This window comes from Centruroides sculpturatus, unplaced genomic scaffold, assembly GCF_000671375.1.
Source record: "Centruroides sculpturatus isolate CEXI.00-Female unplaced genomic scaffold, Cexi_2.0 scaffold547, whole genome shotgun sequence".
NCBI classification, from domain to species: Eukaryota; Metazoa; Arthropoda; class Arachnida; order Scorpiones; family Buthidae; genus Centruroides; species Centruroides sculpturatus.
The window spans coordinates 361323-384565 of NW_019384676.1; the positions used below are offsets into that span (position 1 = coordinate 361323).

Here is a 23243-nt window from a genome sequence, read left to right on the forward strand (position 1 = left end):
GAATGGTTGCATTTTTATTTTGAGAAGTTGTAATGTACAGTACAATTGAATTTATTTACAACTACAATTCAAAATGGAAGAAAAAAATATATATAGTTTCGACTATGATTTTTTCTGTAGGCCAATTCCTTGGCACTCAATCACGCAGCTTTCTTTTCCTTCGTCTGGGATTATGGAAAATTTGGCCTAGAAATAAACGAAAATTATTCGGTTGTTCCTGCACACCACAAATTTATATAACTTACACTGGTTAAGAGCTCTGCGACGTGAATTGCGGTTTCCGTATGTAGCGTTAGTTTGCCGCATCGTATCTTGGACTTTCCTTTAGCCAACGTCATCAGCAATATCAACTGAAAGTTTCGTCTGTTTGAAACACAAGGTTACTTCTGTTCGATATTTAATTGTAATATCAAATTACCTGGTCTTGTAAGTGACTGTCCACGCAGCCTCCCTCGTTAATGTTTCGGATTAGATCCGTTGCCGCAGCTTCTCCAACTTGTTCTGCGGGTACTCCTGCGATAAAATTTTGCATTACTAAAATGTATGTAAAGCGGGAATAGAATGCATGCCCAAGATTTATACCTCTCTTTCCTAGTGCGGAACTTCCTAATTTGTAATTGTTCGACGTCTCTGCCACCAGGCTAGGGAAAAAAGTGATTTAATTGAAACATCAGGTCAGGTAGAAGTATTTCAATATTTATTAGTTTACTTACATGATCCCTGAACCCGTACCTATGGCTTTCTCCTGGGGTTCTTTGACTCGATCCACTTTAACGTTAATTCTTGGAAATGTCTGTTTTAACGACTTACAGGCGGCATCGGCCATCGAATTAGCTACCTACATTGACAGCAGGTGCAATTAACAATGTATTATTAATGTTAACAAACAATGCAATTAAAATTTACCTTAATGGGAAGCACTCCCGCCACAAACGATCTTCCTGTTATTTGAGTAATTTGTCCACACTCTACCATTTCTATGGGAAGCAGAGTGTCCGCAATGGGATTAGTACGTACGAAGACCTCTCCTCCGCCTTTTGGATAATATCCTCTAAGTACGAGAAGGTTACAAATCATTTGGTTTCAAATTATTGTACCCATAACGTCATTAGCCTTACCTCTTGCGGATGTCACATTCGAATTTGATGCCGAACTTTTCCGCTATGGGACGGAACACCTGCGAATAAAGACGGGAAAGTAAAATACGTTTACCGACTTACAAAGATCGAAGTCTCGGGGCGCAGTTAAATAAAATCAGAATAGCTCGGCGGGTGGAAACGAAAGGGCAAATTCGACATCACCTACCATTAAGGTATAATCTATCTGCGGAGCCATTTCGGCATTGGTGCCGCCTTTCAGAAGCATCTGACAGGGACCGCCGGCGTATAACATGCACGGAAGTGCTGTTTGGAAGAGTAGCATTACACTCCTAAGAAGAAAGGTCACACGTTACTTACCCACAGGTAATGATCAATAGGCGGAGCGCTCTCAACATCCGTACCACCTTTTAGCAAGATGGAGGAACGACCGTTGCCATAAATCATGCACGGTATGGCAAGTTGTAGTATCAGACATAAACTTCTGCAAAATTAATGACTATAATTGTAATGACCGATGGTCGTTCCTCCATCTTTTAAAACTAAATTCAAGTTTTCATTAATTAAGCATATTTTTTACGAGTCGACGTCACATTTCGCAACTACATTCTCTGCGATAGTACTTACCCTGCAGTTCCCGTATCGGCTATAAATCTTCCGGACTTAATCGGCGCCGGATAAAAGGTAATTACCGTCGACCCGATCTGTCCCCCTTCTAATCTCCCTCCGCATATATCTCTTATCAACTGAAGGCCAGTTAAGTGTTGAGGTCTGAAAATATATAACTTTGCTGATGATATAGTTTAGTTCTGGCAGAATTCACAATTGAATCTTCGGATACCTAAGACCGGGCGTGCTCCTTCCCGCCCGGATGTTTCGGACGCGGACGGGCTTCCCCAAAAGAGCGCCAAGCGAGGTGGCCATCCTGAGGATCTGCCCTCCCTGTAAACGAAAACACACTTTTTTTTATTGTTCGAATAAACGTAATCTTATCACTACTCGTAATCTGCAAATCCTCTTACATAAATCCAAGATTTGATTATTTTGCAGAAAACACAGTTCCTCTTTTTCCAAAAGTAGATTCTAACTAAAAATCGGCCCGAAGCAAAGGACATTTACGTATCTTTAACAAAATGACAGATGCCGGCCGAAGTCTCAAACGCTCTCTCGGCATTCCCGCTCCGAATACTTCACACAGAGGAGCTTATAAATCTTCGTAGTTTGAGAGAAACTCCTCACAAACCATTACCAGTGCCTCGCAAGGAGCGAATAACTGAGTTAAGTCATAATGACAATTAAATACAGTGTACTTTGTATTCACAGCATAAATTACCTTTGCATACCTCCACAGGAATACGTAGCGAGGAATAATTTGGAAAAAGTTACCTTTGTGCATACATCAATTGTAACGTAAGGATAAAGGAAATGTGATTTATGAGTAGACCGGGTGGAATATGGAGAAAGTGGTATATGTATTACATTATGCATCTATTGCATACCTCATACAACACAGGACTGCATGATAGCAGGCAAGGAACATGTGTAACACCAGCTCTGAGGCATGTCACGGCTCTAATGCCTACACCTTTCTATTTTTTTCACATTTTTAAACGTAACGAGTCATTTCCTCGCTTTAAAACTTGCAAAATCTTTAAAAATTACATTTAAAAAAAAAATGCTAACTTACCCCTTCCATGATAGCTCCATCGATTTCGGTGATACTTTCCATGGCTACGTCTGCTAACGTTCTGTGCAAAGCATGCAGATGCAGCGACATCTCGCGGTTACGTCGCGGTGTATTTTTAAATAATTTTTTAAATTTATGCCACGTTTTCGGAATTTTTAATCGAATTATTATAAGAAATCCAATTTATTTAACTGTAAAAATATAAACGAGAAAAATTTATTTATTTTAAACGTTTGTTTTTAAAAAGTTCGTCTCGATGGCGCGGTGACGTCATTGGTGCAATTTTATTATCGGTTGCGTAAAATGAATAAAGTCGGAGATTATAGATAAACGTTAATTACTTTAATCGTACTTTCTTACGTCGTGAAATTTTGTAAATTAAAATAATAAAATCATATTTATTAATTTTGATTACGCGTGCAATTCGAATAGTCGTTTGGTATATGCTTCTCTGCGCATGTTCAAAAAACAATTTAAAAAAAAATTTTTAATTAGGATTATCGAGGAATTGAATTAGAAACATAAATAAATATATATATTTAAAGTTAAAAAATTAATTTAAAATAATTTCTCTATTATATTTAATTCTATACATTTTTTTTAATAAAAATAAAAATTTGCATACGCCAAAATAATTTCGTACAATCCGTAATATATTTTTACTTTTGCAACTTATTAAAGTTATAATTTTGCTACAAATATATAAATAAAAATCGTTTTTGTTATTATTAGATGAAAAAATAATTTTCTTTAATTGCGCTGACGTCAAGAGAGTTATCACGTGATCGTAATCTTTTCGCTAGCAACGACGGGATTATAATTCTATCATTAAAATAATTTTTAAATATTTATATTTAGTTTATAATTACGTTTTTATTCTTAAATTATTAAATATATATATTTTTACTTCAAAAAGAAAGAAAAATTTTAATGAAATTATTCATCTCTCTTTATAACACGCTCTCCTATTGGTTGCATTTGTAGAAATGTAGACGAACAACCAATCAGCGGTCGTTTATATCGGCGTAATCGAAAAGAGCGGGAATTACAAATGCGTTTAATTATATTTTATTACCTATTTATATGCAAAATTAATTAAAATTTATTAATGAGTTTTCAATTTTTCAGTAATTCGCAAACGCTGCAAACGCCTTTTAAAATATAAGGGAGACGTGTTCTGCTCGAGCTTGTCACGTGTAGCTTGCAAGTTCGAAAGCCTCGAATCTGACGCGGAGTGTGCATGTGTCAATTTCGACAAGTCATGGCGGTTATAATGCCCGATATCTTTCTACATACTGATTTAAAGAGACTTTTAAGTTATAAAATGGTGGTTTTCTTGGGTGATTCCAACACCAGAGCCATTTATAAAGATTTTGTTGCATTGGCTGAAGAGAATAATTTTGTCAGTGAAATTGGCTTAAAAACAAAAATGGAGAGGTCCTTCCTTGGAGATGAATTAGTATTCTCCATCAGGAAAACTAACGAGAGGATATATAAAGAGGAACGAGTGTATAAAAAGGACTGCTTCTGTTTCGAGTTCTACTTCATCACTAAAGTGTACGACGAGTACATGGAATACATCCTCGACAACCTGACCAAGAAGATGCCGGACATCGTCCTCATTAATTCCTGCCTGTGGGACATCACCCGTTGGGGACCGAGAGGCGTGGAGAAGTACAAAGAGAACTTGAAAGTCGTGGCGAAAAAATTCCGCACCGTTCTCCCCGAAGACACCCTCGTCGTGTGGCTCACCACCCTCCCCATCTCGCAGGACATGCGGGGCGGTGTTCTGGTTCCTCAGCTCGAATTTCTCAAGTACTCTCTCCGGTATCACGTGATGGAGGCCAACCGGTATGCCAGAAACGTGTTCGTGCAGCAGGAACTGGACGTTCTAGATCTGCACTATCACCTCCAGATGCACATTTACCTGAGGGGACCGGACGGCATCCATTGGTTATCGCCGGCGGTTAGACACATGTCTAATCTGATATTGACTCACGTATCTTTGGCTTGGGGAGTTTCGCTGCCGTCCAGATTCAAAAGATTCCATAATTTGGAATGCGTCGAGAACGCCGCGACGGAAGAATGGGAGAAAGAGAAAAAAGTGAGTAAAAAGAAACGTAGAAAAAGATTTAGGAAGAAACGTAAATTAGACCGTAGAAATGTCGAATTGTTCGATGCCTCCTGTATGATTAATCGGTCCGACGAAGCGAGTCGGAACATGAATTTGATTAATAACTCCCTAATAAATAACAATTTTCAACATAATGCACAGTTTTATCAAAATAATCCTTATACTTTTGTCAATTATGGCGAAAGTTTGGATCAAACAAGACAGGTTTCTGCACTAAATCAAAACAACACAAAATGTCCGGTTATAAAGTCGGTTTTACAGCAAAATAGAGATGACAATATATCTGTTACCATTCAGTTTAAATGAAACTTTGATTCCTAAGTTTGTAACCACATTAATCCATTATTTAAGAATAAAATTTAAACTTTTTTTGTATTTGAGTTACGAAAATAAAAACTAACTAAAGAATCTTCACTTAGCTTTGAATTACATAAACACCTTCATCTTTCAGTACGAGTTATGGCGGACTTTGAGAGAATTTGAGCTCTGTTAACGTCACTGCATTTTACAAGTATTATAAGGAAAATTACAGTACCCGAGGCGAGTAATGGAGTTTTGTGTCTTCGACGGGGAACTCCATTGCTCACGACAGGTTGCATATTACCACATGTAGGAAAACAATAGGTTAGTCGATTAAATTTTAATGATGCAGGGACCACTTTGGTCGTGTTGCTCTAGAAAAACAATAGGAAAGGATTCAAACTCAAATTCTTATCAACCTACTAATAAATTAATTAATATTTAGAATTTATGATCTTTACTTAAAGTTATATAAAATTCTAAACAATTTTATCTGTTACAGAAAAAGAAATAAAAAGACAAGTAAGTGGAGATCACTTCTGTTCAACAGTGAAGAGGCGAGATATTTTAAGTTGTTGACTGACATTTGTTCACTTTGAATTGTATTGTAAGAAAATATTTTAAGGTTGCATATTTTTTTTTTTTTTTCCTGTATGAACGTTGTAAAGTAACATTTCAGAAAATAAATTATTTTTAAAAATAATTCGGTGTCAATCGAGTCTCAATTTTGTGAAGAGTTTTATATTGAAACATACTGAAGTTTAGTTAAACAATTATAATGAAAATTACTTAATGGCATATGGGATGTGCATAAACGTAGGAACCAATGGAGAAAATGAGCAACAACTGATTAATGCTATTATAATGAACAACGCCTCTACAAAGTGTTTGACATGTCTACCATCATTGGAGTTTGAAATTTTGTTACATGGCATTCCAATTTTGTATGGATATGTCTTGGAGTTTCGGAGCTTGCACAAAACTAACTTCCGTTTTCGTCTCCTTTCCGACGGACAGCTTGGCTTTCCGCGGAAAATTTCCCATCCGTTCCAGACTTTATGCACTTCCTAGAGTTATTGTACTGGGAATTTACTGAGATAAAAGAACAACATATCATTCTTTTATCTTCCCTGCTACAATTACATCTGTGATGCACTACAATTTCACAATATAACTATTGTGCATGGTGTTACCCTACGTACATAACTGCAAGCTTCAAAATACATTAACAGTAGCTTGAGAACTATTCTTGAGCCCTGTGATCATATAACTATTTTGGATAGTATTAGCTGTTTGTTTTATTGATAAGTACTGTACAACAGTAGCTAAGGTGAAATGGCGACCATTATCAAATTTACAATGATGCGATTTTCATCTTAGAAAATTACTTAAAACCAATTTTCTAAGTATTGGTTTGGAAATAACAGTTTGAAAAATAGATGTTCACTTTTAAATTTGTGAATAATTATAAAATTTCTGCACAAAACATACTTTTAAACATTAGCAACATAGCTTCTTGTCTAGAGAATTGCAGATATACAAATATCAATGCTTGGAATCTAATACTAAGATCCTATATATCCATACTGCAGCTTGCAAGCCACATGCAACTCTTCTAGACCCTTACTGTGGCTACCATATACAGCAGAACTCTGTTAAGTTTTTATAGGAACCATTATAAAAAAGTAATTTTTCTGTTTACGCAATTGCATTTCAATATCAAAGTAATATAATATAGCACAGTGTAACATGATAGAAAAGTACGATGCACTGACTAGCAGGCACATAAGTTTCTAGTGTCAATACGACATGACAACAGCAGATAGGGAGTATCATCAAAACAATAAGATTCCACAAAATTAGTGACCATCTGAGGTGTGCAGGTGTTTGATATACAATATGATGAATATCTAGAGTTACTCCATTAAAACTTTACTGTTTTTATAAGTATTAAAGTTATGGTAAGGAAAAAGATTACAATTTGTCTCCAATGGGATTTCTTAAGTAGATAAAATATCATTGATGGGACCGATGTTTCGGAATTTCTTACATGGGAAAACTTGTTATGCAGGAAATTTTAACGTGCATATTATGGTGGGTAAATGCTGGGACTGGAAAACAGACCTCTTACGCGGAAACCTTTTGTGCAGAAACTTCTTAAATGGGTTCTACTGTATATACGTAAGATAACTTTTCAATATAGAATGTGGTTCTGATAGGCAATATATCGGTCCTGTCACGATAAGGTTTGGCCAGCCGTTATATATCACACAGTATCAAGTATCATGATATGCTTTACATTAAGTCAAGTTTTCTTTCTGGAACTAGTCTTTGTCGCTATCACAGGTTCAATCTGACCTATGGTGGTTAGATGGTTGGAGATGCGATCCAACACGTTCAGATTAAATCACTGAAAATTTTTGATCCAGATTAAAATCCAAATCCCAAAACAGCATGATGATATTGCTTTAGCCATCTCAACAAAAGGATTTTGGTTAGAAAACAACAGAAGAAACATAATATATTGGTTCAAAGCCTTTCATATTAATCATTTTTTGCCAGATCAACTGTGATCATATAATAATTCATCAACACACCTATAACCCACTAATTATACATCTCCCATGTGTCTAAAGTATACCACGGACTGCTAGAAGTTTAAAATAAATGAAATGTGGGTACTTGTACAGTAATACATTAGTGAAACAAGATGATTAAACAAAAATTAAAGATAAATTTATTAATTTCTGTGCTTACAAAGAATGCTTCAGCACTACTGCTCTCAAAGTGATAAATTTTATATCATGGATCAAGAGAGACTAGTGTTTATGTTTGACTCCACCATTGACACTCTCACCTCTCTTAGAAGCTATAGCTAGGGTTAAATTTAAGCAAAATAAACTAAGCTGTGGTATTGCACAAAAAGTACAGTTTAAATAATTTAAGTAAGTGCAAACTACATTACAATACCATCTTCGGCCACCCAGTAAAGTTCAAGGTGGCAACAGGAATTTCAAGTTCCCTCTTGTAATTTTGTCTGGATTAAAGGAGGTGTCGGACCATCCACCAGTTACTAGAAATTCGGTGATGTACCTGTATCGGGTGAATTTGTGTAAGAATATAGTATAATTTCTTGACAGTAAGAAACAATAAGCTGTAAAAGCTACATTTGTCTATGGGCTTATGTTGATTGTTATTTTATACTTTGCAATTTTGCTCAATTGTACATTTGCATGAAAACAATTTGCTACTTTAGTATGATAGCATAAAATAGCAAAACAAAAACAAGCAGGTTGACCTTTTGAACCAAAACAAACTGCTGGTTTGACCTTTGTTCAAAGGTCAACCAGCTGTTGCTAATGTCAAAAGGATCAATAGTACACAAAAAGGCAAGGATCTGCATTTGTTTGGCATCATCATTACACAGCTGCATCCAACCAACATCACTGTCACAAAAGAACTCTACTGTGAACAACTGGATTGTTTGAACACCATTATCCAATCATGGTGTTCAAACAATTCATCCAATACTACCACAACAATGCATCAGCACATACAACAAAGATGACCTTAGATAAGCTGGCCAGTCTTGGAAGGTTCCACCTTGTCCACCTTACATCTCACAATGTGACGGCATGACGTTCATGTCACCTATTTTGATCAAACTCAATGAGGTTATAGTGCATCTCCAACGACTGACATGTGCCAAGCAGTAAGGCACAATACTCAAAATTAAACAAGAAAATTGAGGTCGAAAATTGCAAATCACTTAAAACCCTTAGGATTCCTGTCATTTGTAGAGCGGCCAGTAGCTTGGTGGGGCCGTGCTAGTTTTGTAATTATGAGTTTGGTGTCCCAAATCATGGTGATATCAATGCTATTCTTTTTTACTAAAACTATAATTTTCATATTATTCTTGGTATTTTTAAATTTATTATACTGTCAGACAGAAAAACTGATTTAGTTTTAGAAAACTACAAATGCATAGTAAACAGGGTAATAAAACAATAAAATCCATCTGTTCCAAGTAACAGGTGATGAATGTCAATTAACAAATGCTACTTAACAATATTTATTTAAAAACAAAGCATTTTCTCTATATTAATGTATAATATGTACTGAACATACTGTGGAAACAAAGTCATTATTTAACCCAAATGCATCTATAATTGCATCTTTGTTCGATAAAGAACGAAAAGTTTTTTTATTCATAACAGTCATCGACAGATGGTTGAAAGTGGCCATTGGCTTTTTGAAAGTACAGCCACAAATTGGTCAGCAGACAATCATGCCACACGGCATGATTTGCATAAGACTATGGCTTGGGAATCACAGATTTGCATAACATTACGGCTGGTGATCACTAATTGGTCGGCTGGGAATCACGCCACATCACATTTGCATAGTGCTACGGTTCAGTAAGCATTAATTGGTCATCGAGCCCAATGTCAACGCTATAAAAATGTTAAGTTGAAGCAAGAGTGGGAACTCCACTCCAGCACGAGAAGTTCTTAAGTTCACTTCGGTTTGTGACTTCAGTTTTATTTAAGTTTAGTTCGACACGACCGGATATATGTCACTCTCGTCTAAGTTCGACTTGGGAATTTTTTTGTTCAACAATAAATGTGAATTCTTCTTCATGGAAAAATAAGACATCCCCTGAAAATAAGACCTAGCACATCTTTGAGGGCAAAAATTAATATAAGACACTGTCTTATTTTCGGGGAAACAGGGTATCCACTAATATATCTGAGGTATGTAGATGATATTCTCTTGGCATGGAAAGACACAGAGGAGGACTTCTCTGTCCTGAAATATTTCCTTGCAAATGTTTATTCCTCTATCAACTTCACCTGGGAAAAAGAAAATGGGGAAAAATTCCATTTTTAGACCTAAGTATCTCCAAGTCCCAGGGAGGATTAATATTCTCTGTGTTCCATAAATTTGGTAACATACGGCCTTTAATCCCAGTCACAGCTTACCAACCACAGCAGTACAATAATGCGGCTATAGCTCCTTTAATTAGAAGGGCATTTTATTGTCATCCATGCAAACCGCTACCAACATCGAGCTCACTGCCATTTGTTCAGCAGTGACTGCAGCAGGATATAGCAATTCCAAATATAAACATGTCTTGAGCAAGGTTAAAAGATCTATTTTTCTCGCCACCACCTTACACAAACCAAAAAAAACATTACAACTAAGTATTAAGCAAAAACATTAAGAAAATTCCTAGGGGATTGAACTACATGGGGGTTATTACCATATGATCAAAGAAAAAGTTTACTTGCAAGGAGTAGATGTGGCAATGTTCCAAATTAACTGTTCCTGTTACTGCCCTACTACACACCACAAAAACTTAAATGTCAGGCATTCACAACAGATTTGAAAGATATTTGAAATGTCTTGAAACCATCACCAAGTCTATTCTTTGCAACTAAGCAGATAATATACATTTTCTAGCATGAAATCATTAACTAATTACACAGTGAAGCATTGAAAATCAGATAGGATAAGGTCCCAATTAGTCCAGATTTTTGATGCTTCACCGCACTGATAAACAAAAACAGCAAGCTACAATAAGAAATATATCAGTATTCGACTCAAATCTGTAATGTTAAAATTGCATTTTGCACATCAACAAATACAGTAAATATCTTCCATATTGTTGACTGGATGATTGAGGCAATAGAGACATCAGCCTGATACTCTGGGAACCCAGATAAAATCCAGGCAAGTTTTCACGGGTGGTCTCTGTCCTGGACCACCCATAAAAACTTGCCTGATTTTCACGGGTGGTCCAGGTGAATGGACCACCCGTGTCAAGACCTGTCACCCAACATCCATTGTGGATCTTGCAAACCAACTATAAGCATGAAAAAGTGGCCCTCTTGGTGCCCAAGAGAAAGAAAGAGCCAAAAATGAAAAATATCCATGCATGAACAACTGGCCTTGTAAATCTCCATACTTTTGTGGATGACATTACAAATGTTATCTGTATAATTTATTCTAAGTCCAAAGTTAATGAATTGAATTGCTCAATTTTTTCAGTATTATGTTTCAATTCACATTATGTATAAAACTGATCTGTATTTAAAATTAAATAAGAATCATAAATGATTCAAATCTATTATAATTTATAAACTAAAACAATATACACAAACACATAATTAAACTTTTAACACATGAAAATCTGTACAGGTATCAAGTAAAAACAATACTAGGTCACGTCGGAGGTCTTTTGAGTTTCCTTTTCGTCATTTATTTCCGATTCCTGTTTCGTTTTCTGATCCCATAACGCTAACGCCCATTTCAAGTCTTCCTCCCACAATTCTTTTTCCAAAGGATTTATGTGTAACGCTCTTGAAAAACTTTTGATTGCCTGAAAAAGAAATGTGTTTTCGATACAAAATTAAATCCAATTAAAATCAAAACTTGACAATCTTACCAGTTTTATTTCTCCGATTCCTAACTGAGTTCGACCGAGAGTTTGGTAACCAACCCACCACCTAGGATTAAATTCCACTGCTTTTTCGGCAGCTTGTACAGCAGGAAACACTTCATTCAGCTGCATCAGCACCTTAAATGCAGTTAAATAAAGCATTATTTTATCCTTAAGATTTTTCTCGTTGATTACGTCTACGTAATTATATAGAAAACTGACTCCAAATTATACTAATAATCAAATGATAAAGCCAAGGTCATTATCAGGCTAGTTAAATATATGGATATTTAGAGTAAAGGTAGGCAATTAACTCGCCATCTTGTATTAGATTTAAGTTATAATTTGATCATCTATAGAACACATACTTGAGCCTTCATTTCGTATAACTTTTCATCAGTCGGCGTTAACTGTATTGCTTTGTCCCATTTCTTGATCGCTTCCCAGTATCTTTAGTGAAGGTACAATTTAATATTGAAACAAACAATTCGCCCATTCAAATCAGTCTTAAATAATCACCTTTCGTTTTCTGCCAACATTTCTCCTTCATTTTTTAATCTCAGACTTTTACTTTTGCATTCTTCTAACAGAGACATCTTTCTTCTCTTGAAATTTTGGACGTTATGATCGTCTGGATTGTGAGCGAGTTGGTCATCCTCCTTTGCATTATTGCTGAATGCATCCGATGCTTCTCTCGACACCTTCTGACCGATTTTCCTCTTCCATCCAAAAGTTGTCATCTTAATAAAGAAAAGAAAGATTTCATCATTAAGGTTATGTTGTAAGGCAGGGTGGCCAAACCTTCGTACAATAGGAGCCATATTCCGCATATCAGAAATATATGAGTTCACATCCTATATTGAAACTGTACTTTATATATAATCTATATACTGTATATATTAAAGGTAGGGGAAGGAGTCTGACTTTAGGAATAAGGATCCAATATATGGTACTGCAATAATAGTCTAAAAGAGTTGCAGTTTGGCAGTGTGGTTATAGTGTTTTTGTGTTTCACTTATTGACAAAATGTAGTGCACTATTGGACTACAGACTACCCCAATTCTGACGAATATAACTCTCAACACAGTTAGCCAGTATAGTTAGAGATTCCAAGCTGAAGTGAACTGATAAATTTTGATTTTGGGCCCTTCGCGACAGTAGTGCCGATGATACGATTCAAATTCAAAGAGTCGTTACTAGTATTTGTTTATTTCTTCACATCTCTCCACCACAGATCTTTGTCACAGGCAACCCAGAATCACAGATCATAATAGGAAGTTACGATACATGTGTCATGTGGCACATGTATCTATGTGGCAGTGTCCAGCGACCATGGGCACGAATGTACTACTGAACCGATCAAACCAATACAAGCAAATGTTAATGTCCAGAGCAACTGTGTTTAGCATGCAGCGACAACCAGATGATGCTTCTACATGATGAATGTTCAGAGCTACAAGCATTTGATCACCACTTCCATTGCTTACACTTTCAAAGAAGAAAAGCTGGATCATCTTTTATTTCATGATATAAATACAGAAATTTGCCAAACAGATGATATTTCTTATGAATATTGCACGTCTTCTGCCTATAAAAAGCTATGGTAATACAAACAGAAAACTACTTTCTACGGCAAGCATTCAACAAAGTCGTCTCGCTGCCATTTTGTAAATAACACTGTCTGGAGTGTCCACCCAGACCGCTGTTTGGAGTGTCCACTCCAGACAGCGGTCACTCACCAGCCAGAAGTGCATACAAAGATTCTTTCTGCCTATGGTCGCCAGATGCCGACACATAGAATGTATCCTAAAGAGCAGGCGGTGCCATACTATAAAGATATAGTTTGGTGCCCACTCCTGACAGTTGATGCAATGATCTTTTTTCTTTACATGTAACTGCAATACATGTAAACTATGCATGCCAGAATACTTATGATTTCTCTGTATTCAAAGAATTCAATATCAAAATTCATATTTTGGAAATTTACTTGATGATTTCGTACATATATATATGTCTTTCCTGTATTTTTAAATCAAAAAAATACATTTATAATTTAACAAAATAATTTTAATTAATGATCTGTTTACACCATCATTCCGACGCCATCTTTCTTTTTTATCGCACATGTTCAGATGATGAAATTTAACATTAATAATAGATTTTCTTTGAAGCAAACTTTCGCGAGTTCAATTCTATCGTCTGTTTTACGAAATTACTCCAATTATACGCGAAAAATGCTGCAAAATACACGCGAAAGTTTCCGACTACGTCATAAAGTAAACAATCCAAATCGGTGTCCGCGCCATAGTGTCTCGCGGCGCGAGTGTCGCGACGTGGTGAATTGAGTAAACCGGACTAATTTTACGGTATTTTAACCAAATTTATTACTTCTTATTAAAATTTGCCTTTCTTACTTTATAAATAACAACTTTTAAGGTCATAATCGGCTAAAAAAACAATTTTATCGCTAAATTTATAACTGGAAAGGAACGAATTAACACGCGATCTTTCGCGTATCCTGTTCGATGGAAGAAAAAAAAGTAAAAACTTATTTTTTAATATTTCTTCACCCATTACAGCTAATAAGAAAATCTCAAATAATCAAAATACCTTGCCAAATTTTAATAATTCCGCATCGCATCGAACAATGTTTATAGCGCCATTTTACTTCTCCCCATACCGAACACTCCAAGTATGTAGATCTGTTATTGGTCAATTTTAAGCCAATCGCGAGCGATGGAATTTGAATTTAAAAGTCTTTGTGAAAACGTGGACGTGTGTACAACAGAGTACTTGGCGTGCATATTTCCCTTAAGTAATTCTGTTATAAGGTATCATTAATGTGATTTATTCTTTAGTAATGTTAAGTGCCTTGATGATAAATTATACAATAGTAAATTTTGATGTTCAGATTATTTAAAGTTGTAATCATAGAAATATTAATAAGTATTGCAATCATTTTTCCCTCTTATAATCCAGTTAGAATGTAAACATTATAACCAAGCTTAACTCAATGATCCTTAGGCTGTAAAGAAGTGAAACTAAAATGTGTCTATTGATAAATACACTCATTGATGAGTCAAATTCAATAGATCTAAAGACAATCCTCATCTTATCCCTCCTTTTACAATACTTTCTTTAGATTTGGCTTGCTAAACTACAGTGGTATGTTATAACTTTGTGGGGCCCAAGCAAATTTGAATTAGGGGTCCTTGCGTATAGTGCCGACTTTGGGGAAATTTTTTCAGAAATATCTCTTTATATTATACTTTAGAAGATTGGTTCGGGACTTCCTGTCGATGGGAGCCAAAGGTAATTTGCCCATTTTGACCATAGGATAAGGCACTGATGCCAAACTCTTCCATTTTTTCATCTCTTTTCACATGAAACATCTAGTCTTTTCTTATTCTAAGTTCTTTAAAACATTTAATATTTCAATTCTTAGTTCTTCATCCATGCTCAGATGTTTATTCACAATGATAATCTGACTTGAACTATGTAGAAATTTTCTAGCATTTAAAAAGGTTTGTGCATGTTTTCAGTGGATGAACACATGTGGAAGTGCAGACAAACTTTACCTAGAAATTCAGAAAGCTTGCTCTCAGCAGCGCCAATATCAGACTCTTGGTTAACAAATTCAGGAAAATTGGTAGTATACACAATGCACAATGTTATGGGAGAATGGGTGATCCGCCATACTGGACAAAACAATGTGTAAAGACTGAAATAACACGAGAGTACTATATGATCAATCAGGAAGCTCAGATTGCAACAACTGACAGTATAGAAGATCCTCCACTCCATTACTGACTGAAGAAACATGCATACTATTTCCATGTGTTGTATAAGTTAGAGGAGGAAGATTATGCTATATGCCAAGCAATGTGTTATGATCTCTTGGAAGATGTGGAACAGGAGGATTTGATGATACTTCATCAAATCCTCCTGTTCACTTTCACAAATACTTCATCAAATCCTCCTGTCACCAAATGATCACTGAATGGCTCTTTGACTTCTTCCAGTTATCACTAATGGCAATTGTGTTTATCCTTAAGTTTTGGACATTTGTGTATTGAAATATTTCTTTTAATACTTAATATAAAGTAATTTATTAAAAGATAATAAATCAGATCCTCATTTCTATTCTAGGTATTATTTTGAGATGTCAATAACCACTTAAGTCAATATATAATATGGAAGATACTTTGAAATGCTCGCTGAATATAGAAAGTCTAAGTAAAATGGGAGTCAGCACAAAATGTAATGTATTAAAATCTGCACAACTTTTATTAGGTAGAAATGAATTTAGAGATATAATTTTGAAGGTCGAATCCAACAAATTCAATGCAAAGTACGTCGTGAAAGACGCATCTATACATAAAAGATTTGTCAAGGACGGAAAAGCTACAATAAAGTTGTCAAATCAGAACCTACAATTTATGATTTCAAACTGTCCTCCTAGAAGTTTAATGATATTTATAAAGACTTTAAGTTTGAAGATGCAAAATTCCAAGGCGGAAACATCGTTGACCGGAAGACAGCGCTTGCTGGCGGATAAGGCAAAGACATTTGAAGAAATCAGTCCCCTGACTGAAAAGGATGTAAATGTGATGAAGACTAACAGAATATCAGCTGTTGCATTCTCCACAACACCAAACAGTAAAAAGAGAAAAATAAATGAAACAACAGAGGTAAGAAATACATACATTTTCAATCAAATTAGCTGATTATTTTATTTATATCTGTAGATATCAATATATCTTTTCATAAATATGTTTAATGTTTTGAAAATATCCAATTTTACTGTTTTTTAATATTTCAGAAAGAGAAAACACAATCCGTGCCCAAGAATTTATCATCTTTTCAACTTACTGCTGAGCAGAAAAACGTATTGAATGCAATTCTTAGCGGTCAGAATGTATTCTTCACAGGGAGCGCCGGCACCGGAAAGTCTTATTTATTGAAACGAATCGTCGGAGTGTTGCCTCCCGATACCACGTTTGCCACGGCTAGTACGGGTGTGGCCGCGTGCCAAATTGGTGGGATAACTCTTCATTCGTTTGCAGGTTTAGTTACTGTTGCACCTTGTTAATTTTTATGTGAAGTTGTTTCCTAGATGTTTAATTAAATATTTCAGGTATTGGGTCGGGCAAAGCCGACATTCAGCAATGTATCCAACAGGCTCTTAGAAAAGATGTGGTGCAGCAATGGAGAAAGTGTAATCATTTAATTATAGATGAAATATCAATGATAGATGGCCAATTTTTTCAGAAATTAGAGAGAATAGCTCGCATAGTAAGGAATAATCAGAAACCATTCGGAGGGATACAGTTAATTCTCAGTGGCGATTTTTTGCAGTTGCCTCCCGTTACTAAAGGAAGTGAGAAATGCACCTTTTGCTTTCAGGTAAATTGTTCTTTTTTTACGTTAAAGTTTGATTTTTTGTTGGAAATTATCAAGGAGTTAATAAATTATTTTCTGTCATTAGAGTGAAGCTTGGAGAAATTGCATCAATGTCAGTTTGGAATTAACGCAAGTTATGAGACAAAAGGATGAGAAATTCATTCGAATATTACAAGACATCAGAGTCGGAAGGTATTACATTTTACTTTTTGATTTTGTATTTACGTACTATGTAAGATAATTGTGTTTTAATTGGTTGCAGATGCACAGAGGAAACCACAAATATATTATTACAAACTGCCGATAACATTGTAGAAAATGATGGAATTTTAGCTACCAGACTCTGCACGCACAAAGACGATGTCGAGTTTATTAACGAAAGTAAACTCAAGAGTTTACCCGGTAGAGAATTTTTTCCTCAAAATGAAATGAACAGAGTGAGAAACACTAAAGTTATGACGCATTAAATATTATTTTAGGTAAATCTCGGCTATTTAAGGCTTCCGACAGTGATCCGATGTTAAGCAAGTATATAGATTCCCATTGTCCAGTCGGACTGCAAATTGAATTGAAAGAAGGATCTCAGATTATGCTAACTAAAAATATGGATTTGCAGAAAGGTCTTGTGAATGGAGCTCGTGGTGTTGTAATTGGATTTGATCAGCAACGAGAAGGTATTGAATCCCTTTGTGTACTTATAATTTACTATTAACAATCTAAATGTACATTCTCTAGAGGATTACATAAAATGTGCTAAATATAGATAGATAAAGAACTGACAAATATTTATCCTAGCATCTATCTAATCTCTCTTGTTCTTGAATCATTCTCTTTTAGTTCAGTCTCTTCTTTTACCCTCTGATCTTCTTGCAATGAAGATCAGAGGGTAATAGTTACCCTATTACCCTCTGATCTTCCCTGTTCTAGAGAGGGATCCCGAGAGGGATCCCAAATTATTAATATCAATTCCCAGAAGTCAATAGATCATTCTTGGAGATCAATTGAAAATGATTCATTAAAAATTATTAGTCCAATAGGTTTTATATATATATAACAGTTCAGGACGTAAATTTGAATACTGTAAGTAGATCTTTTCTGAGAAAACAATCTACATCTAAAAAGGTAAAAAAAGGTTTTATTTTGGGGTTCAAGAACAGATTAATCCATTCCATATTGTTTCTTATGGGAAAATATGTTTCAGTTTTTGAACAACTTTTAAGAACAAATTACATTTGAAAACCCAGGTTTGACTGTATTCACACAGAATATAAGAGAAACTGAAGTTAATGGATTTATTTGAGGATAAAGGTGACACAGGATAATAGGTTTGAGTTAAAAATACTGGCAATTTCAACTTAAACAAGATCCATATTATATTGAAAACCTACATACTATGTCTGGGACATGTAGTCAGCTTTAAGTTAATGCAGTTTGACTTAACAAGGTTTTACTGTATTCTTTCTATCTTTTCTCACTTTATTCCTTTCCTTACTACTACACCTTATTGAGTGTTTTCTGTATCAAAATGAAATTTATGGTTTTGGATACCTAGTGCTGCTTTATCCTACAGGCAAAAAGAGCAATTGCCTGAAGCCCCAACAAAATTACCAATCTTTTATAAACACATTACTGTGGTAAGAATATCAAAATTAAATTTGGGCAATGTCTAGGGCCCCTAGATTGCCGGTTTGGCACAAGCACAGGGTGCACTAGCACTGCACAAAGGTTATGTTAAAAAACAAACAAGGATACCGGGGGATTCCCCAAAAATTTCCCTGAACAAAAATGTTTAAGTCAACACTGTACATGGAGCCCCCTAATTCAAATTTGCCTAGGTTCCCATGAAGCTATAACGCCCCATTGTTTATGCAAATCTAATATTTCCTTTCATAGTATCAAAGATGGTTTTTTTTTTTTTTACAAATTGTTGGATTGTTTTGCTTCTCTTTATTGGATATCTCTTTTAATTTCTTTGTTTCTCTGTATTACTGTTTATTCACTTTTGTAGTTGCCAATTTTACATTACAAATGAGGCGCTGACTTGAAGGAAAGGAAAGGCTGATTTCAGAATGCAAGAGCTGAGAAATAAAAACAATTTGTAGAAAGATTGTCAACAGAACTTGCAATATTCAATCTTAACCCTTTTTATCACAATAATAGGTTTACAATATTGGCTTTTCCGTCTAGACAGACTATTATTTGTAGTAGTAGAAAGTAGAATACAGAGTAATAGTACATTGCACCATATATAATTAACTTTTTTTGTGATACTTATTATCTATAGGAATAAAACACAAAAAATTAATTTCTTACAGCCTATAGACTAGAGACTGTAAGTTAATTTACAAGACCTTTCAAATTTGCTTTCTCATACCAAAGAATGGTCTCATATATCAACTACATTTTGAAACAAAATTTCTAGCTCTAGGCTGCTTCCAAAGGTAGATTCTCAGCTCAAAAGATTAAGGGTTGCAACTATGCATTTCCTTTTCTCTTTAATTCTATTCAGCGCTTCTGTTATGCAAATTTACTTTCCTTGTTCTGCTTGTGTATTGTGGAATATCAATATGTGTTTCACATATTCTACTTCTTCCTTGTTCCTTTTTTTACTATATCAGGAATTACTCTTATTTTGGCAATGTGATGTAATCAGTGTTGCATTTGTTCTCGGATGCGTTGCTAAATCCTTGACTACACTTCTACATCTTTCAGTGACTACATTACAGTTACTCTGGCTTTTACTATTTCCTTGACAGATACTTCCATCTATAAAGTCTATGGAGATTTTCTAAATCAAATGTTTATAATGTCCATACAATCAATAAACATTGGTTCTCTCTTGTCCCACTCACAAGTGTGCAAACATACAGTAGATGTTCATATTTGTGTAATTTTACAGATATTACAGTAATTATAATTGTTATAATAGTTAATACTTACCTAAACGAATACTTTTAGGGCTACCAATTATCAAATTTTTATGTGGAGTAAAACAAACTGTCGCATACGAAAGATGGCTTGTCAAAGCTCCCGGAGGAGTTCACTTGATTAGGCGACAGTTGCCCTTAATGCTGGGTTGGGCAATGTCTATTCATAAATCTCAGGTAATACTAATTATAAGTACATTCACTTTTAAATTATATTTTGAAGTGGAATCTTTAACACTGTGCATTTTTTTTTCCAGGGAATGACATTAGACTGTGTAGAAATCTCTCTGGGGAGAGTTTTCGAGAGCGGCCAGGCTTACGTTGCCCTGTCCAGAGCTCGTAATCTGGAAGGACTACGTGTGATAGATTTTGATAAAAGTCACGTCAGGGCAAATCCAGTAGTTTTAGCATTTTATAGACAGCTTAGGTATGCAAGTTCTGCCTTGGAGACTTTCCGTTTATGACGGTTACTCTATATAAATTGATGAATTTTTATTACAGTTATGTAGTTATGCTCAAAATTTAATTTCTAATAAAGTATTTATTTTTTTATCTTGTTTTTTTAATAAAACCTTGTGACCAAAACAAATTTTTTTCCATTTATAACTCTGTGTCCCGAGAGCACTAAGAGGTCCTTTCTTCCATACCTATTGCAGATTTGGCCAGGCCCACAATAAATTAAATTAATTATAAACTCTATACAACACTCAATACTATAATAATACATGATACAAGAAAATTAGTTTACGTGTGTTATATGGTAATTATTATACTGTATAATATATGATGCATGCAAAGAAGCACCCCTACATTGAACCTTTCCCCATGTTCAGAATGTCAGAAGCTGGAGAAATGTGGTTTGCTGACTTTGAGAATTAAATTTGTTAGCACAAGTGCCATTTGCTATCTGCAAAAACACAAATCCACACCAATTTTGTGTTAAAACATGATTTTAATCATTAGACACAAAAATTTGAGTGCTCAAAACTTCTTTAATGATTAATATTTACATTAAATTTTGTATACTCCAAGTTCTAATTACTTTGCCATTAAAAAAATATAGGTATATATTTAAATTTTTGTTAAATATATCTTGTAGTATTTTTGAATTGCATATAAAACTATAATTTTGAATTCTCCGATGCTACACATTAATCGACGTGAAATTTTGGAGGAGTTTGTGCCCAATAACATTAAAATCTGCATTATTTCTTTTTGTCTTCCAACATTGCTCTAGTGTGAAATTTAGAAATAGAGAAGGGATTGCGACTTCCCACATTATTCATCCATTCTGCCTGAAAATCCTCCACTTCCGATTCATCCATGTTGATCAACTGCTGGTCCTCCTCTATCTTCCCGGTTCTACGGTCTTTGCGTTTCTCCAAAACTCGAGCCTTCTCTCCCAGACGATAGCCGAAACTCATCTTCTCGGTTCCCGTTCTCGAATCTCTGACACACTTTCTGCTCTGTCCCGCTCCTACGGGCCCCTCGTAATTTGACACCGATGCCTGGTACGTTTCCGGTTCTTCGTTTCCCTTCTTCTGGTATGTCATCACAGAAGAAGAGGTGAAAGTATGGCAGTTGGTCGCATCTGTCGGAAAGCGTGGAAAAGGTATGTCAAACGATCGGAAGCACGATTCAAAATGACCCAGATTGCTACAGAACGGCTCCATTGCAGAACCGACAAGATTCGAAGGATCTAAATTTGGGAAAATGCCATCATCTCTAACAATATTCTTAAATATTTCCGGAGAATCTCGCTCTTGAAAGAACGGATCATCTTTGAAAGGTTCAAGGAAGTTGGAACCAAACCAATCAGATCTTTCCTTTTCTGATTTTGAAGCATGTTCTTTCTTTCTTGAAACAGGCATCTGGAAGGGTAAAATATAAAGAGTTACTTATGAAGTGATAATATTAATTAAAATCACAGTGCTAAAGCAAAAACTAAAGTGAATATTGCTCTTATAAACGCCATTTTGAATGGTTTTCTGATTGACCAATAAAAAGCTATATCCTAAATCACGTGACAGTCAAACATTTAATTGGCTGATTTTAAATAACGATTCGGTATAAAATTTAGAACCTTTAACGTTAGGCGATTTATTTAAATTTTAAATTTCATCTTTTTTTAATAAATTAAATATGGAATATTATTTTAAAATTCCATTTAAACAACGCAGAAAATTCAAATGCGTTTTTAATTCTATAAAATTCAAAATATAAGAAAATTCGCTTAATTATTTTAAAGTTTAAAAACATAATTTATTTCAATAGATTATGTTTTTAATCATATTAAAAGTAAAAAGTATAACTTAAATGATTCATTTTAATACCTTTTCGATTTTTACTTTTCGAGAACGCAATTCGAACTGAAATCAATGTTTTTCTTTTTTCCGTATACAGTATTGGAGTTGAGTGGCGACATCTGTTGTTCTATAAATTTCTAATTATAGAATATTCTTAATTGCCTTTTAAATTAATTTTATAATAAACTTTCGACGCAAAAATAATTAAATTTTAAAATAATTATTCTAATTTTTATCTGAAATAATATAAAGTAAGAGGGAAAAAAAAAAGATTTACTACAACGATATATTTGATCTGACGTAACTCCAGTAGGCGGGGTTTATAACGGTAGTATACAGTAGACCCACCTATAACACGGGTTCATATAATACTAATTCGTATAACACGGCGGAAAATTTGCGATCGTATTTGTATAAATATGCTAAAAGAGACTCGTATAATACGGTGAAACGTCATCGCCGACTCGTGTCGCGACAGGATTGGTCGAATCTAGACCAATAGCGGATATTGCACAAACCGTTGAGTTTAAACGAGCAGCGGACCTACTAAAAACCATTTATTATTTAACGGGCATAAAAATTATATTTATATTAATGATGTCTCCAAAGTTCAGCGAATTTTTCGCAAAAAAAAATAATTTATCAGGAAGCACGCGAGCGCCATTCGATGACGTGCTCCATAACGAAAGCAAGCTTAAGCAATGGCGTCGTCGAACAATGCACACTCGATAAGTATTCCTACAATTTTTTGTTTATATCATAGTTTACATTTGTAAGATAATTGTGTTTTAATTGGTTGCAGATGCACAGAGGAAACAACAAATATATTATTACAAACTGCCGATAACATTGTAGAAAATGATGGAATTTTAGCTACCAGACTCTGCACGCACAAAGACGATGTCGAGTTTATTAACGAAAGTAAACTCAAGAGTTTACCCGGTAGA

At 34.9% G+C, this 23243-nt stretch overlaps 5 protein-coding genes across 9 annotated transcripts; 2 read left to right on the plus strand and 3 right to left on the minus strand.

Annotated features, from left to right (window-relative positions):
• Window positions 1–5: 5 nt before the first annotated feature.
• On the minus strand, window positions 6–2898 carry LOC111626850 (RNA 3'-terminal phosphate cyclase-like). Of its 2 annotated transcripts, none has more exons than XM_023370370.1 (11): window positions 2785–2898; window positions 1939–2039; window positions 1725–1868; window positions 1306–1429; window positions 1119–1177; window positions 907–1051; window positions 714–838; window positions 583–641; window positions 419–513; window positions 246–350; window positions 6–186 (listed from the first exon to the last, which is right to left on the minus strand). In XM_023370370.1, the coding sequence occupies exons 1-11, from the start codon at window positions 2872–2874 to the stop codon at window positions 103–105; spliced, it is 1131 nt and encodes a 376-aa protein (XP_023226138.1). In that variant the 5' UTR covers window positions 2875–2898; the 3' UTR covers window positions 6–102. The 2 variants fall into 2 exon arrangements, with proteins under 2 accessions (XP_023226138.1, XP_023226139.1); XM_023370371.1 differs by lacking the exon at window positions 1306–1429 and adding an exon at window positions 1458–1581.
• A 906-nt stretch (window positions 2899–3804) lies between these two features.
• LOC111626851 (PC-esterase domain-containing protein 1A-like) lies at window positions 3805–5871 on the plus strand. Of its 2 annotated transcripts, none has more exons than XM_023370372.1 (2): window positions 3805–4888; window positions 5370–5593. In XM_023370372.1, exons 1-2 carry the CDS (start codon window positions 4025–4027, stop codon window positions 5409–5411), a joined length of 906 nt encoding a protein of 301 aa, XP_023226140.1. In that variant the 5' UTR covers window positions 3805–4024; the 3' UTR covers window positions 5412–5593. The 2 variants fall into 2 exon arrangements, with proteins under 2 accessions (XP_023226140.1, XP_023226141.1); XM_023370373.1 differs by lacking the exon at window positions 5370–5593 and adding an exon at window positions 5721–5871 and having other exon boundaries at window positions 3807–4888.
• A 5467-nt stretch (window positions 5872–11338) lies between these two features.
• LOC111626855 (tetratricopeptide repeat protein 33-like) lies at window positions 11339–14373 on the minus strand. 2 transcript variants are annotated; one of them, XM_023370379.1, is made up of 5 exons: window positions 14271–14373; window positions 12180–12400; window positions 12029–12110; window positions 11667–11798; window positions 11339–11600 (listed from the first exon to the last, which is right to left on the minus strand). In XM_023370379.1, the coding sequence occupies exons 2-5, from the start codon at window positions 12398–12400 to the stop codon at window positions 11439–11441; spliced, it is 597 nt and encodes a 198-aa protein (XP_023226147.1). In that variant the 5' UTR covers window positions 14271–14373; the 3' UTR covers window positions 11339–11438. The 2 variants fall into 2 exon arrangements, with proteins under 2 accessions (XP_023226147.1, XP_023226146.1); XM_023370378.1 differs by lacking the exon at window positions 14271–14373 and adding an exon at window positions 13748–13978.
• LOC111626853 (ATP-dependent DNA helicase PIF1-like) lies at window positions 14357–20584 on the plus strand. 2 transcript variants are annotated; one of them, XM_023370374.1, is made up of 9 exons: window positions 14357–14491; window positions 15810–16351; window positions 16483–16726; window positions 16798–17066; window positions 17149–17255; window positions 17326–17465; window positions 17543–17737; window positions 20022–20167; window positions 20248–20584. In XM_023370374.1, the coding sequence occupies exons 2-9, from the start codon at window positions 15854–15856 to the stop codon at window positions 20452–20454; spliced, it is 1806 nt and encodes a 601-aa protein (XP_023226142.1). In that variant the 5' UTR covers window positions 14357–14491; window positions 15810–15853; the 3' UTR covers window positions 20455–20584. The 2 variants fall into 2 exon arrangements, with proteins under 2 accessions (XP_023226142.1, XP_023226143.1); XM_023370375.1 differs by lacking the exon at window positions 14357–14491 and having other exon boundaries at window positions 15836–15920; window positions 15986–16351.
• Window positions 20585–20971: 387 nt separating this feature from the next.
• On the minus strand, window positions 20972–22435 carry LOC111626854 (myeloid leukemia factor 1-like). The gene is made up of 2 exons (XM_023370377.1): window positions 22324–22435; window positions 20972–21861 (listed from the first exon to the last, which is right to left on the minus strand). The coding sequence occupies exon 2, from the start codon at window positions 21859–21861 to the stop codon at window positions 21196–21198; it is 666 nt and encodes a 221-aa protein (XP_023226145.1). The 5' UTR covers window positions 22324–22435; the 3' UTR covers window positions 20972–21195.
• Between the last annotated feature and the right edge of the window lie 808 nt (window positions 22436–23243).

Coding starts and splice junctions, on each gene's coding strand:
- LOC111626850 (XM_023370370.1), bottom strand. CDS start 2,874: ATGTCGCTGCATCTGCATGCTTTGCACAGAACGTTAGCAGACGTAGCC. Junction 1,178..1,305: donor AGATAGATTATACCTTAATG/GTAGGTGATGTC, acceptor CTTTATTCGCAG/GTGTTCCGTCCCATAGCGGA. Junction 642..713: donor GGTACGGGTTCAGGGATCAT/GTAAGTAAACTA, acceptor TTTTTTCCCTAG/CCTGGTGGCAGAGACGTCGA.
- LOC111626851 (XM_023370372.1), top strand. CDS start 4,025: ATGTGTCAATTTCGACAAGTCATGGCGGTTATAATGCCCGATATCTTT. Junction 4,889..5,369: donor AATGGGAGAAAGAGAAAAAA/GTGAGTAAAAAG, acceptor TTCATCTTTCAG/TACGAGTTATGGCGGACTTT.
- LOC111626855 (XM_023370378.1), bottom strand. CDS start 13,786: ATGTGCGATAAAAAAGAAAGATGGCGTCGGAATGATGGT. Junction 12,111..12,179: donor ATGTTGGCAGAAAACGAAAG/GTGATTATTTAA, acceptor CCTTCACTAAAG/ATACTGGGAAGCGATCAAGA. Junction 11,601..11,666: donor GAATCGGAGAAATAAAACTG/GTAAGATTGTCA, acceptor TTTCTTTTTCAG/GCAATCAAAAGTTTTTCAAG.
- LOC111626853 (XM_023370374.1), top strand. CDS start 15,854: ATGGAAGATACTTTGAAATGCTCGCTGAATATAGAAAGTCTAAGTAAA. Junction 16,352..16,482: donor AAATAAATGAAACAACAGAG/GTAAGAAATACA, acceptor TTAATATTTCAG/AAAGAGAAAACACAATCCGT. Junction 16,727..16,797: donor AACTCTTCATTCGTTTGCAG/GTTTAGTTACTG, acceptor TAAATATTTCAG/GTATTGGGTCGGGCAAAGCC.
- LOC111626854 (XM_023370377.1), bottom strand. CDS start 21,861: ATGCCTGTTTCAAGAAAGAAAGAACATGCTTCAAAATCAGAAAAGGAA.